Source organism: Macaca fascicularis, chromosome 20, assembly GCF_037993035.2.
Source record: "Macaca fascicularis isolate 582-1 chromosome 20, T2T-MFA8v1.1".
NCBI classification, from domain to species: Eukaryota; Metazoa; Chordata; class Mammalia; order Primates; family Cercopithecidae; genus Macaca; species Macaca fascicularis.
Genome location: NC_088394.1, coordinates 1,297,340 through 1,311,212, shown reverse-complemented (window position 1 = coordinate 1,311,212; position 13,873 = coordinate 1,297,340). Strand labels below are relative to the sequence as shown.

Here is a 13,873-nt window from a genome sequence, read left to right as displayed (position 1 = left end):
TCGGGCACTTCTGCTCTAGTCCTAGTGGGTGCCCTGATGTCTCCTTAGCCCGTCCCAGTGCAGGGCGGGATGGGGACCCCATGGCCCCTCCTTCTGCCTCTAGCCAGAAGCTCATTTTGGCCATTAACCTCTTCTGCCCGGTCTGCCCACGGCTGCCCGCCTGTCACCTCCATTAACACTGGGACTGTGTGCCCGGGGCTCACGGGCAGGATGGAGAGCTGGGCTCAGGGAAGGCAGTGGAGGCAGTGCTCGGCATGGCCAGTGCCCGGGGGCAGGCCTGTCTCATCCCCTCAGCGTCCACACACAGCCAGTGTCGGGACAGGTGCAGGGGCCGGGGCGCCTGCACCCGCGCAGTGAGGGCAGTGGCAGAGCTGGAGCCAGGCTGGAGGCCCCACGTAGGTCTTGAGACTGGCGTATCCTGCGGCAGCAAGTTGGAGCCCCCATGTGGGATCAGTACCTTGCAAGGCGCCTGGTCACAGCTGATGTCTGTTCAATAACGGACCCCAGGGCCTGTGGCCACCTGAGCACTTCAAGAACCCCAGGTCTACAGAGCACAGGCCTCCTGAGGGCTTCCTCCTTCCAGCCCACTCAAGGATCCCTGGTTGAGAGGGGCAGCCCGGCCTTGGCCAAAGGGGTCATGGCCACACATGAGGGCCCTGGGCACCAGCCTGAGGCTGGTGGCCTTGACGGGCGGGTACACAGTGGTGGTGTGGGGGGAGAACGGAGGGGGCTGGGCACCCGAGTGGGCCAGAGTGCCCAGGACAACAGCCCAAGGGTGGGGGGCACACAAAGAGCCTGCGGAGCTCTGGGGTCCATCCACCTGAGGGATCCTGTTAGGAGGTGCCTGAATGGGTCCCTGGCTCCAGGAGTCTTCCGGCTCCAACGCTCTGCATGCAGCTCTACCAGGCAGAGTCCTCCCTAGCAGCCCCGACCGTCCCAGACTCCACTCCAGAGAGCCCCCTTCCCACCCGCCGCTCGGCTCTGGAAGACCCCAGCTGGGCCCTTCTCCATGCACTGCACTCTTTCATGGACATGCCAGGTCACTGGCCACCCTGGGCCGGGTGTGGGGCTGACCCTCTGTGTGTCCTGAGCCTCTGGGACAGATGAGGGTATGGGACACTCCTTGGAGGGCCAAGCTGCTGTAGTGGGAGTGAGCCCCCGTTCCAGGAGGCTGGGATGTAGACTGACAGAGGGGGCAGCCGACCAGGCGGGTGGGACGGGAGGCTCAGGCTGCTCGAGCCCCCACCGGCTACTGAGCCTGGCACTGACCAGCAGCGCCCGGGGCCGACAGCAGCCATATGTTGGGAAGAGGAGCTGTGTGCGTCTCTCTGCGGCCCCCGGGGCCGGCCTTCCTGGGCCTGTCACAGATGATTTTCCCCGCCTGAGTGGCAGGCGGGCTGGCAGGCGGGGTGGCGGGGCCTCCAACTGGCAGGTGGGTGGTGGGGCCCCATGTCCAGCCCCCCTGTAGCCCTCAGCACCAGGGCTGGCCACTCTTGGGGTAGATCCAGGTCCTGGGCCTTGGCCTCCCACCCCCACAAACCTCACTGAGCACCCCCAGCACGCCGTGGCCACCCCCAGCCAGGTCTGGGTCGTGGTCCTGGGGGAGCCCTGGCCGGCCAGTGGAGAGCAGGCACTCTGGCTAGGACATGGGCGGGCAGCCAGGGGTCCTCACTGGGCAGCCGTGCGCCCCGGGCAGGCAGGAGAGGGCCTGGAGCCGCAGCCCAGTCAGCCTGGAGCCCAGAGCTGCGGAAGGAGGCGAAGAGGCCACGGCTAATTTGTACACTAAGTGCTTCTGACAGGGATGCCTCGTAAGTGAGAACTCGCCACTGCCCGCCCCGGGAAGGCCACTTGGCTAGCAGCGCCAACAAGAGGGGCCAGGAGAGGGCACCGTGGGGGCACAGGGCTGGCATAGTTCAGACACACCAGGGAGATGGTGCTGTTGGTGGGGGTGAGACCCAGGAGGAAATGCGGGGAGGGGAGAGGCCTGCACAGAGAAGGGAGGGGAGGGCTGAGCAGGGGCCGGGCCGTGTCAGTAAGGAGGAGGCAGCCCCGACAGCTGCCCCCGGGGTCTGCCCTGCACCAGGGCTGTGTGTTCTGCCCAGCCAGTCCTCCCTGCTGCCTGCAGGACGCTCGCACCTGTTCCCCTTACCTGCTGCCAGCCACCTCCTCCAGGTCCCCACAGTGGCCCCGGCCCAACACCTGGCAGGGTCTGGGCTGTGGGAGCCCAAGTCCTCTGCAGATACCCCCCTTTCCCTCACCACCTCCCTGTTGGAGCTGCCCCCCGGGGGGTTTCAAGCGGAGAGGAGGCTGCTGGCTGGGCCAGTGGGGACTCCGGGCAGCTAAGAGGGTGGGCACGGACCCCTTGCCTGCTATGGAGACTCCTGCCCACGAGGGTCCTTCTCATGGGCCTCTGTCCTGGGTCACCACAGGGCTGGGGCGGCAGAAACCAGAGAGGTGGGTGGCGGTGGGAGTGGGGCCAGGGGCAGAGGAGCTCTCGGGAGGAGCGGGGGTCCCAGATACCCCAGGGCTGGACAGAGCCCGCTCTGTGTCAGAAGAGAGTGGGTGCGAGCCTGGCCCCCACCCCCAGGAGGAGCGCGGTGTGGCCACGCAGGCGCGGACAGCAGGGCAGGCGTCCGCTGGCACCGAGGCGAGATGCGTTCTGGCAGCTCCCCGCCGCCCCAGGCCCGCCTGGAGCCAACACTGCTGGTGGCTTTAATTGCTTTCACATTCGATACGCTGCCCGTGACAGCCTCTTACCCTGCACCGGCCGCACCCCAGCCCCCAACTCCGTCCAGGGAGACAGCAGAGCCTCCGACTGGGCGCTTTGATCAGCGGCACCTGCGTGGGGGCAGAGGCCATCCTGGGACGAGACTGGGAGGGGACAGGAAACTTTTCTCCCCACAAGCCCCTCACTCCATCTTTTCCTGCCGGGTGACTGATGGGTTCAGAAAGGGCCCCCAGTGCGGATGCCTCGCTGGGAGAAGCTGCATGTGCTGCTGTCCTGTCTGCCCAGTCCTTCCTGGCCCTGGGGCTGCGGCCCCTGCCCCCGCCCAGTCACTCCGTCCTTCCTGGCTGCCCCTTACAAGCTTGTGAGTCACCCCACCACGGCCATCTCCAGGGGCCCCCATCTGTCCACCTGCCCGGGATGCCTGGGCAGGGCCTATCCCTCGGACCTGCAACCTCTCTGCCCTTCCACAGGGCCCTGGACAGAGCAACAGCCGGAGGAGGAGGCGTGATTACAAAACAAAACGCTTTTATTTGGTCCATTGGAGCCTGAGTCAGAAGCCACTGTGGAGAATCCTATCGTAAAGGAACGGTGCTGACGGTTGATAAAATAGTCTCTGTGTCACAAGAGCTGGCCGTATTTACAGGGTTAAAAATATTCACAGCTCGGAGTACAGGGAGGCCAAAGGGGAGTGGGAATGTTTCTCCAGGTGTAACAGCCCCGGAAGCCCCTGACAGGGTACGAGGGGGCGTGGGGGTGGGGCTGGCTCGCTGCCTGGGGGTGAGGGGCCAGGAGGGCCGGGTGGGGACGCAGGAAGCTGGACTCAGACGTCCACACGCTCCTGGGCTTCTGTGGGGAGGTGGGAGCGGCTGAGCCCTGCCAACGTCCACGATGGGCTGGGGTCCCTCTCTGTGGCAGGGCCGAGCTGAGGGACAGGGTTGGCTGAGGAGCCTGCTGGTCCTGGCCTGCCCGGCAGCAGTGAGCGGTGCTAACTGGTGCCCACCCACAGCGGGCCTGGCGCCCGCCTGCACCCGGTCATGGCTTCGATCCTGGCGGGCGCAATTGCATAGTGTCGCTGGGGGGTGGCTGGCCAAGGGCCCCTCCTTCTAAGACAGGGACCGCCCTGGGACTTTCCGCTCCACACCAGGGCTCTAGGGACCCCGCTTGCCCCGTGGCGAACAGGGACCCGGGCTCTGGGGGAAAACTGATATTATACCCCGTGAGGAGTGGTCCCTGATCCCACCCTGGGGTCTTGGCCTCTGACACCCAGATTTGGTTTTGTGGACAGAGCTCTTGGCTGCCTCCCCCACAGGAGACTCTGAGCCCACAGGGAGGGGCAGACTGGCCTCAGCCCCCCGTCGGGTGTTGGGGCTGGCAGGTGAGTGGGGCTGGCTCACAGCCCGTCTGGTTCGAGGTATTCTGCGTGGTGGCCAGGAGGCCTGGCCAGGCGGGCTGTGGGTGCTCAGGGAGGGGAGGGAGGGGGCGGGAGGCCCATGGGAAGCTGCACACTGGGCTGGCAGCTCCCTGGGCAGGGTCCTGAGATTCTGGTTCAAGCGTCCTCTGTCGGGGTCTCCCTCATAAAGTGCGTGTAGGGGGTGGGGGTCCGTCTGCACACAGCCCCTGCCCCGGGCATCGTGGTCACAACGGCCGGGGCCCATGCAGACCAGCGACCTCTGGCGTGAGTGGGGGGCTGTGGGTCCCCTTGGAGGCTGTCCAGTCACTGAGAAAGGCCTGGGCTGCCTTGCGATGTGCCAGGCGGTGGGTGATGGAGAAGCCCGCGTTGCCCTCCAGCTGGGATAGGATCACCAGGACCTGCCTAGGGGAGGGGACCGGTGATCGGTGAGGACCAGGGGAGGGCAGGGGGGGATGGGGACAGGACTGCACCCACCCGTGCAAGGGCAGGGGCAGGAGTGGGGTGACAAACACCCGTACAGGGCTGGGGGCAGGGGTATGGGCACCCCCGAGCAGGGGTGGGGGTATGGGTTGGGTGTGGGTGCAGTGGGGTGGGGGTGGGGGTATGGGATGGGTGTGGGTGCAGTGGGGTGGGGGTGGGGGTATGGGTTGGGTGTGGGTGCAGTGGGGTGGGGGTGGGGGTATGGGTTGGGTGTGGGTGCAGTGGGGTGGGGGTGGGGGTATGGGATGGGTGTGGGTGCAGTGGGGTGGGGGTGGGGGTATGGGTTGGGTGTGGGTGCAGTGGGGTGGGGGTGGGGGTATGGGTTGGGTGTGGGTGCAGTGGGGTGGGGGTGGGGGTATGGGATGGGTGTGGGTGCAGTGGGGTGGGGGTGGGGGTATGGGTTGGGTGTGGGTGCAGTGGGGTGGGGGTGGGGGTATGGGTTGGGTGTGGGTGCAGTGGGGTGGGGGTGGGGGTATGGGATGGGTGTGGGTGCAGTGGGGTGGGGGTGGGGGTGCACCATGCAGGCGTGGGGCAGGTGTGGGGGCGGGGCGGGGGCGCACCTGTGCAGGGGTGGCACGCTATCCTGGGTGCGCAGGCTGCCGCGCGTGGACACCACATTGAAGCTGTCGGTGCAGTCACACTGCACGTGCAGGTAGGCCTTGGGGTGCCGATTCTCCACCACCACAATGAGCCCTGCCCAGCCGTGTGTCAGGTAGTAGCAGGTCATGCCCTCACGGCCCTGGGCACAGGCACAGCAGTTGTGGGGCAGGGCAGGGGCTGGGGCAGACTCCCCCTGCCCCACGCCACCTGTCCCTAGGACCCCCCACCCACCTCGTGCCGCTCTCCCCGGCTCTCGGTGAGCAGGATGATGGCGTCGGCCAGCGTGGTGGGCTGAGCTTCCACAGGCTCCACCATGACCAGCCTGGAGCTGTACACAGCCAGCACGTGGCCCGGCGGCTCTGGGGAGGCTCTTGGGACCCCTGCCGAGGGGCTGGAGGCTACAAGGAGGGGCGTGTGAGCCACAGCCCTCCCTGCGGGCCTGGGGCATGAGCCTGGGGTAGGGGGCACGTACCCTGGGGGGCAGGGGCGCCCGGGGGGGGCGGCCCCCAGTGGTTGAAGGCACAGCACACCACAGCGTACTCGCCAGGCTCCAGCATGACGTCGCAGCTGACAAACTTCTTGACCGCGCGCTTACTGTGGGCCAGGAGGCGGCCCAGGCTGAGGTGGCCACCGCTGCCGAACGTGGCCCGGAACACCAGGATGCACAGGTCCAGCAGGTGGCTGTCCACTGCGTCCGAGCGCCTGCGTCAGACACCGCGGGCTGGGGTCACGCGTGGCCGTGGCCGCCAGCCCAGCCCAGCCCAGTGCGGCCCCACAGCACACACCTGCTGCCCTCCTGGAAGAGAGCGAACTCCAGCGAGGCCCGCTCCAGCACCGTGAGCGCTGTCACCCCCACGGGCGCGCTGGCCGAGCTGGGAAAGCAGCCCTGCACCCGTGCCTCCTGCCAATCCGAGTGCACCTTACAGATGTCCACAGAGTCGAAGTACCTGGGGGCAGCGGGAAGATGGGGCCCTGAGCCCACCGCAGCCGACACCGCCGTGGCTCTGCTCCTGGCGCAACCACAGGCCGGTGACCCCAGCAGGTGCCAGCTGCTCTGTCACCGTCCTCTTGCAGCCCGGCCCCTGGGGGCCCATCCCTGAGGCCTACACTGGAAGCCGTCCAGGGGTGGCTCTTCAGGGCTCTGGGCTCTGCTGACCTGGGTGGACCTGGATTCTGAGGTCGGCACCCTGGAGCTGTAGCCCCAGCTCCCACTTGCGTTGGGCCACAGACCAGCCGTCCCCACCCCAGGTCAGCAGGCGGGTCAGGCTTGTTCTACAGAGAAGGACCTGGCCCTGGAGGGCGGCGGCAGCGCACACTGCCCCGTGGCGCTGATACCTGACAAAGTCGCCATACTCCATCCAGAAGACGCCCTCACTGCTGCCGTGTGGCATGAGCTCGCCACGCAGGTGCCCCGGCCAGTGTGGCCACTCGTCAGACCAGCTGCCATTCCAGGAGAAACGGCCCCATGGGTTTCGGAGCCGCAGAAGCCTGCAGACCACAGGGGTGAGGATCAGAACAGCACTGCCCGTGGCTCACCGGCACCCTGCCCACCCTCAGCCAGCCCGGCCCTACCTGGTGCCCTGGACATCTCGAACATCCAGGACGGAGTAGGCATGGCGGGGGCGCAGGCCCAGGCTCTCGTAGGCCGAATCGTCCACCTTCATGTTGCCCCCGCCACAGGAGGCACCCATGAGGAACCTGCGTGGCAGAGCGGCCCTCACTGAACAGGGGCCTCACCGACCGGGGCCCTCACCGACCGGGACCCTCACTGACCGGGGCCCTCACTGACCGGGGCCCTCACCGACCAGGACCCTCACCGACCGGGACCCTCACCGCCCGGGACCCTCACCGACTGGGGCCTCACCGACCGGGGCCCCACCGACCGGGGACTTCATTGACCGGGACCCTCACCGCCCGGGACCCTCACCGACCGGGACCCTCACCGACCGGGAGTCTCACCGACCGGGACCCTCACCGACCGGGGACTTCACTGACCGGGACCCTCACCGACTGGGGGCCTCACTGATCGGGGCCCTCACTGACCAGGGGCATGGCTGACTGGGGCCCTCACCAACTGGGGACATGGCTGAGAGGGGCCCTCACTGACTGGGGGGCCTTGCTGACTGATGCCCTCCCTGACCGGGGCCGTCACTGACCGGGGCCCACTCCTGCCTGTAGGGAGCATGTGAAGTGTGTTCAGGAGGGTTTGGACCAGCCCCCTCCACCGTGCCTGAGGCACACAGGGCCTGAATTAGGGGTGGCAGGCCTGGGTCCCTTGGAGGCCTTGTGGGGCTGGCTCTGGGCTCTGTGGCTCCCAGGAGGGCGGACAGCGGCACTGCCCAGGGTCAGCTGAGGAGGGCTCTGGGAGCTTTGAGGTGCTCGCACCGGGCCACTCCCAGCAGGCCTCCAGGGGTCAAGGCACAGACCCGCTGACCAGGGTGTGGCCAAACTTAACACGCCCCTCAAGCCTGCCCTGAGGGGGTGACAGCATCGGGCTCGCCCCACAGCCTGGGCCAGGATGTGGCCTTCCTGGCATGAGAACGCCAGCTCCAGACCCGCCCAGGGAAGGGGAGGTGATGGGGGCTGTGGCCTGGCCACACGGGTCAGCCCACACCGGGGCACCTTGTGGATGCAGAACCGGGTCAAGGGGCCGCCAGCCCCACGTCTCCCACCACTCCGCCTCGCCTCTCCTCCCAACGCAGCTGACCACGCAGTGCCCCCCCTCTTACCCAGCCTCCTTAGAACTCAGCATTTTGGCCCAGATGAGGTCAGTGTCAACGGGCTCCTCGCGGGGGTTAGTGGAGCTGACCTGCAGCGCCAGGCTCTCGCAGGGGGCGCCGGTGAGCGTGGCCAGGCCTTCGATGGCGCGGCCCGCCTGGAGCGCGAAGTAGGAGCCATGCAGCTTGGCCAGCGCCTTCTCGATGAGGGCCACCCACAGCTGCTTCCGCTGTGCCTGCAGAGGGCCGGGGTCAGAGGCCACCCCCGCCTGCCCCCACACTACCCGCCCTGTGAGAAGAGGAGGCAGCCGGCCTTGTTTGTGGGGCACGGGGGCCGGGGTCAGAGGCCGCCCCACCTGTGAGAAGAGGAGGCAGCCGGCCTCATCGCAGGGCAGCATGTCGTCCACCAGCACCGTGGTCCACGTGCCATCCTTACACAGCCGCACCTGGTAGGCACCCTCTGCACACAGGCTGCGCGTGACCATCACCCGCTCCACCAGGTCCGGCCGCTCTGCCAGCACCGCCAGGGCGCTTAGGAACCTGTGCAGAGCCTCAGGGTGACCTCGGGGCAGCTTCGGGGGGACCGCGGCTGGACACCCGCCCACAGCCCCAACCCGGCCTTGGAGAGGACCTCACCAGCAGTTCCCCAGTAGCCCCTGCAGGATGTCTGAGGGTCGCAGCGTGTGGAACACAGACCACGTGGTCCTGTGGTCCCTGAAGACGGAGCAGTTGATCTCCTGGGGCCGCAGCCACTGCCTCACGCGCTGCTGCACGCTGTCGCCCGCGGGGAAGCCCACAGACTCAGGCCCGGGAGGGAAGCTGTCATCCACAAAGCTCACGTTGTTCTGCAGAGACCACGGCCACATGCTCAGGCTGGGCAAGGCAGCCTCACTCCACCTGGCAGGGACAAGACCCCACCCAGGAGAGCCCCCGAAAGCACTGCCTGGGCCCCAAAGGGACGGGTGGAGTATGGACAGCCATAGACCTGGCGCTTGGCCGCCCTGCCCTGTGTGGAGAGGCCCTGGTGAGGAGCAGGGGACGTGTGGGCCCAGGGGGACAGCTCAGCCCCCAGTGGGAGGCTGCAGGGACAGGGGTGGCAGCATGGCTCTGGCCCTGACCCTGCTGGGAAGGATGCAGGCCGTTCCCCAGTTGACTGTGGGTGACTCCATGCTGGATTTGAGGGTGGAGCATGGGCACATCCCGACCTCACACTTCACATCCCAACCTCACACTTCACATCCCGACCTCGCACTTCAGATCCCGACCTCGCACTTCACATCCCGACCTCACACTTCACATCCCGACCTCGCACTTCACATCCCGACCTCGCACTTCACATCCCGACCTCACACTTCACATCCCGACCTCGCACTTCACATCCCGACCTCGCACTTCACATCCCGACCTCGCACTTCACATCCCGACCTCGCACTTCACATCCCGACTTCACACTTCACATCCCAACCTTGCACTTCACATCCCAACTTCACACTTCACATCCCAACCTCACACTTCACATCCCAACCTTGCACTTCACATCCCAACTTCATACTTCACATCCCAACCTCACACTTCAGTGGGGTCTCCACGCTGCCCCTGAGGGTGGGGCATGGGCACATCTCCACCTCACACTTCACATCCTGACCTCACACTTCACATCCCGACCTCGCACTTCACATCCCGACCTCGCACTTCACATCCTGACCTCGCACTTCACATCCCGACCTCAAACTTCAGCGGGGTCTCCACGCTGCCCCTGAGGGTGGGGCACGGGCACATCCTGACCTCACACTTCACATCCCGACCTCACACTTCACATCCTGACCTCGCACTTCACATCCCGACCTCGCACTTCACATCCTGACCTCGCACTTCACATCCTGACCTCACACTTCACATCCCGACTTTACACTTCACATCCCAACCTCACACTTCATATCCTGACCTCACGCTTCACATCCCGACTTCACACTTCACATCCCAACCTCACACTTCATATCCTGACCTCGCGCTTCACATCCCAACCTCACACTTCACATCCCAACTTCATACTTCACATCCCAACCTCACACTTCAGTGGGGTCTCTACGCTGCCCCTGAGGGTGGGGCACGGGCACATCTCCACCTCACACTTCACATCCCGACCTCACACTTCACATCCTGACCTCGCACTTCACATCCCGACCTCAAACTTCAGTGGGGTCTCCACGTTGCCCCCGAGGGTGGGGCATGGGCACATCCCGACCTCACACTTCACATCCCGACCTCACACTTCACATCCCAACCTCAGACTTCAGCGGGGTCTCCACACTGCCCCTGGGAAGCCCTCGCCTCCCTGCAGCCCGAACATCAGACGGGGCTCTGGCGCCCTCCTGGCCAAGGAGGAGGGCTGAGGTGGGTGAAGGTCGTGCATCTTGGTCATGAGCAAGGACCAAGGTCAGGAGACCAAGCCAGACCCCAGGGCCGCCGGGAGCTTGGAGCCTCGGGGTGGAGGGTGCTGCCCACCCCATCACGTCTTAGGCCTTGCGGGCTGCTCCCCAGCCCACGGCCAGAGCCCAAAGCCTAGGACGGGGAGGGCAGAAGCAGGAGGCTGAGGAGCAGGGAGAGGGTGAGGGAGGGGCGCCTCACCTCCCGGCAGAAGGCCACGATGTTCTCCCAGAGCGCCTTGGCCTCGCCCTCATCTGTCTGCCGCCGCTGCTCCACGTGCATGCTCTCCCTGCGCCTCAGGGGCGCGGCCCCCCGCCGCTGGGTCACCAGGAGCTGAGGCGTGTGGCAGGCAGCGCAGTGCTTGGCCCGTGGTGCGTTGAGCAGGGTACAGGCAGGGCAGGCCCACTGGCCCGGGCGCTCGGGCAGCACGCGGGTGGCCTTCTGGGTCGAGGAGACCCGTCCGCAGCCTCTGCCACAGGGGCCGGGCTTGTCCGCCCCGCAGTCGGGGCAGTGGGTGGGGGCCTCGCCATGCTCTTGGAAGCCGTGCAGTTTGGAGCAGCCACAGGCCGAGCACCTGGGGGCCGCCGTGGGGTTCCTGAGTGTGCACTTGGCACACGACCAGGTGGTGAAGTCAGGGCTGGAGGGGCTGGCGGGCGTGTAACGCACGGTGTCTCCAGCCAGGTCGATGACGTCGCTGCCCGAGGCGGAGCTGCTGGCCTCTACGCGGCTGGAGCCGCCCTCCATGGCCTCTTCCTCCAGCACACTCAGCCGCTTGCCAGACAGCAACTCTGCTAGGCGGGCGGCCGCAGCCCAGCCCGAGCCCTGGGGGGGCCCCCTGCAGCCGGCAGAGGGCGACGGCTGGGCAGCCTCAGGCACCGGCGGCTGCGGCTGGGGCGGAACCTCGCGTCGGCTCCGTGGCACGGGGTTGTTCTGCAGGGTGGACGAGAAGGGGCTGAAGGGCGGGACCCTGGGCGGCTCTGGCTCAGCAGCGGGACCCTGGCTGGTGGCTGGGGGGTTGGCCTCGGCGCCTTCCGCAGGGAGGCCGGGTGGAGGCGCGGCAGGCACAACGTGGAAGCCGGCCGGGGCCACCACTTCCGGGACCACCAGGGCTTCAGGAGGGATCCGTGGCAGCGAGAGCCTGCGTGGGCCCCCACAGACGGAGCAGGAGCTGGCCACGGGTGTGTTGTGCAGCGTGCAACGCGGGCAGGCCCAGCCCCCTCTGGGCTCCGCCGCCCCCTCCTCCTCCTCCTGTTCCTCCTGCTCCTCCTCGTCCTTGTCCTTGTGTTGCCCCCTGGCGGGCTCCGTGGCCACCAGCCCCGCAGTCCTCACTGGACCTGCTTCCTCCTGGCAGTTGCCCTTGGGCTCCCCAAGGATGGCGGGTGGCTTGGGGAGGACTCCGTTGAGGACTGGCAGGAGGGCAGCTCCAGGTGCAGGCTCTGGGGTGAAGCCGCACACCTCGCAGGCCTCCTTGCCCAGGAAGTTGCGGAAGGTGCAGCGGGCACAGGGCCATTTCTGCTCCTCCACGCTGAGCCGCAGGATGTGGTTGAGGTCGGGCTTGTGCCGGGGGGCCTCGCAGATGGAGCACTGGCGCTGGCCGGCCGGGTTCAGGAAGGTGCAGCGCGCACAGGACCACTCTCCGGCCGTGGCCATAGACCCGGGCGAGTGGGTGTGGCTGCAAGGGAAGGGGCTCATCAGGGCCACCCTGTGAGGTCCTGAGCGGCTGGACCCCACCCTTCTCTCAGCCTGGGGAAGGCACCGTCTGTGGCTGCAGAGCTACGGGGCCGAGAGCCTAGGGCTGAGCATTCGAGGCAGGCGGTGGTGGCAGCTGCCTCTGCCTGGAATGGATCCACGCACGGCTCAGGGCCCCTGTTGCCCATTGGAGGCCTGGCAGACCCCTTGAGCCACACAGGATCCTACAGAGAGGGCTGAGCACCCCAAAGCCGGGCTGCTGTTCAAGGGCACTGCTTTCTCTGTCACCAGGCCTGTGGATGGCAGATGGCGGGGGGGCCCGGCCAGGCTCAGGACCAGGTCGTCCCGGGCATGGAACAGGTACTCAGACAGAAGGGTGGGTGGACGGGCAGGGGCCTGGGGAAGGCATGGGCTGATCTAAGCAAGGGTCCTCCCCACTCCATAGCACAGCCTCTGAGACAGACTGGCTGCTCTGCCTGGCAGAAAAATCAATTGTTCTTGTAAATATGGCATGAATCTTGTGCTCCATCTAAAACCTTTTGGTTCAGGAAGAAAGAAAACTTGCCTCTTCATAAGAAACAAAAAAACAAAAAGTCTCCGCAAGCAACACGATTGTTTTGTGGAGCCGAGTGAACTCTGATGCTACCTTCCCTGCGCTCAGCCTCGCAAGGCGAGGGCCCTGAGCTGCCCCTGGCAGAGTGGATGGGAGTGGACTGTGCCCGGAGAGGCTCAGGGCGTCCAGCTGGAGCACAGAGACCAAGGCTCTCACAGTGGACTTCTGTGAAAAGCCCAAGCAATCTGCCTGCAGACAGCCAGGCCTCTCCCCACCATCACTCACTCGGAGAAGGGCATGGATGCAGCTGTGGCTGGCGGGCTCCTGGCCGCACCTGCACCTTCCCTGACGTCTGGCCCCACCGCCCCTGTGGGTTGCAGAGTGGCCACGACCTTTGCAGCCCTGACTCCGGGAGATGCCTTCACAGACTCTGCGCCCCTCTGACCACAGGTGCAGGCAGAGGTGGGCTGGGCCTCCTGAGACACACCCTCCCTTTGGGTCTGTGGTTGTCACTGACTAGCAAGGACAGTGTCACAGGCTCCAGAGAGGAGAAAGAGAACCCAGGTCCCCATGACCAAAAAACCGCCAGTGGGGTGTGTCTGCTGGGAGACACCTTTTGGAGCCGTCCTGGCAAAACCCAGGTGAGTCAGGAAGACGGTCTGCAGTTCAGGAGGGTTTCCAAGAAGCAAGAACAAGGCCTAAAGTTCAAACATGGCCCTGGAACACGGGTGAGGAGGGCGAAGGCAGGGCACAGCCCTTCTGTGGTTGGAGACTCTGAGTGGAGTGTCACCAACCCCGCAGTCTGCACTGTGCCGCCCTCTCTCGGTGGGCTGAGGTGGAAGGGGGTCAAGGGTCAGGGGTCAGGTGTCAGTGGCAGGAGACCTTGGTGGGGCCCCCACCCTCCCTTCCCTTCAGCACTGGTTCTGGTCTCCACAAACCCCCAGCCACTCCAGGGCCACCCTCACCTCTGCAGGGCCTGGGCAGGTTCACAGGCTCAGACACCTGAAACCCTTACAATAATTTTTTTTGACCTTTAGAAATGGGGTCTGACTCTGTTGCCCAGGATGGTGCAGTGGCCCACGCACGGCTCACTGCAGCCTTGACCTCCTGAGGCCAGACCACCAATGCCTGGAAGTAAAATGCTTACGTCAGGAGCCCAAAGACCCAAAGCTAGGCCTAAGCAAAGCCCTTTCGGAATTCTCAACCCAGAACCCTCCTAAAGTCACAGCCACACACGCTCAGTGAGGAGGCCCCACTATCGTGGGATG

General features: G+C 66.0%; 1 protein-coding gene across 8 annotated transcripts in view; it reads right to left on the bottom strand.

Annotated features, from left to right (window-relative positions):
* Positions 1 to 3,239: 3,239 nt before the first annotated feature.
* Positions 3,240 to 13,873, bottom strand: part of CAPN15 (calpain 15) — a 29,479-nt gene continuing 18,845 nt past the window's right edge. For 5 of the 8 annotated variants that reach the window (XM_065536655.2, XM_045382500.3, XM_045382502.3 and 2 more), the window contains 11 exons: positions 10,565 to 12,035; positions 8,573 to 8,781; positions 8,293 to 8,476; positions 7,949 to 8,172; positions 6,792 to 6,917; positions 6,555 to 6,707; positions 6,005 to 6,166; positions 5,692 to 5,921; positions 5,451 to 5,617; positions 5,180 to 5,358; positions 3,240 to 4,541 (listed from right to left, as the gene is read on the bottom strand). In XM_065536655.2, the coding sequence (XP_065392727.1) occupies positions 4,364 to 4,541; positions 5,180 to 5,358; positions 5,451 to 5,617; positions 5,692 to 5,921; positions 6,005 to 6,166; positions 6,555 to 6,707; positions 6,792 to 6,917; positions 7,949 to 8,172; positions 8,293 to 8,476; positions 8,573 to 8,781; positions 10,565 to 12,013 (3,261 nt within the window). In that variant the 5' untranslated portion in view covers positions 12,014 to 12,035 and the 3' untranslated portion in view covers positions 3,240 to 4,363. The remainder of the gene's footprint in view (positions 4,542 to 5,179; positions 5,359 to 5,450; positions 5,618 to 5,691; positions 5,922 to 6,004; positions 6,167 to 6,554; positions 6,708 to 6,791; positions 6,918 to 7,948; positions 8,173 to 8,292; positions 8,477 to 8,572; positions 8,782 to 10,564; positions 12,036 to 13,873) is intronic. The other 3 variants (XR_012429569.1, XR_012429570.1, XR_012429568.1) reach the window with 2 other exon arrangements.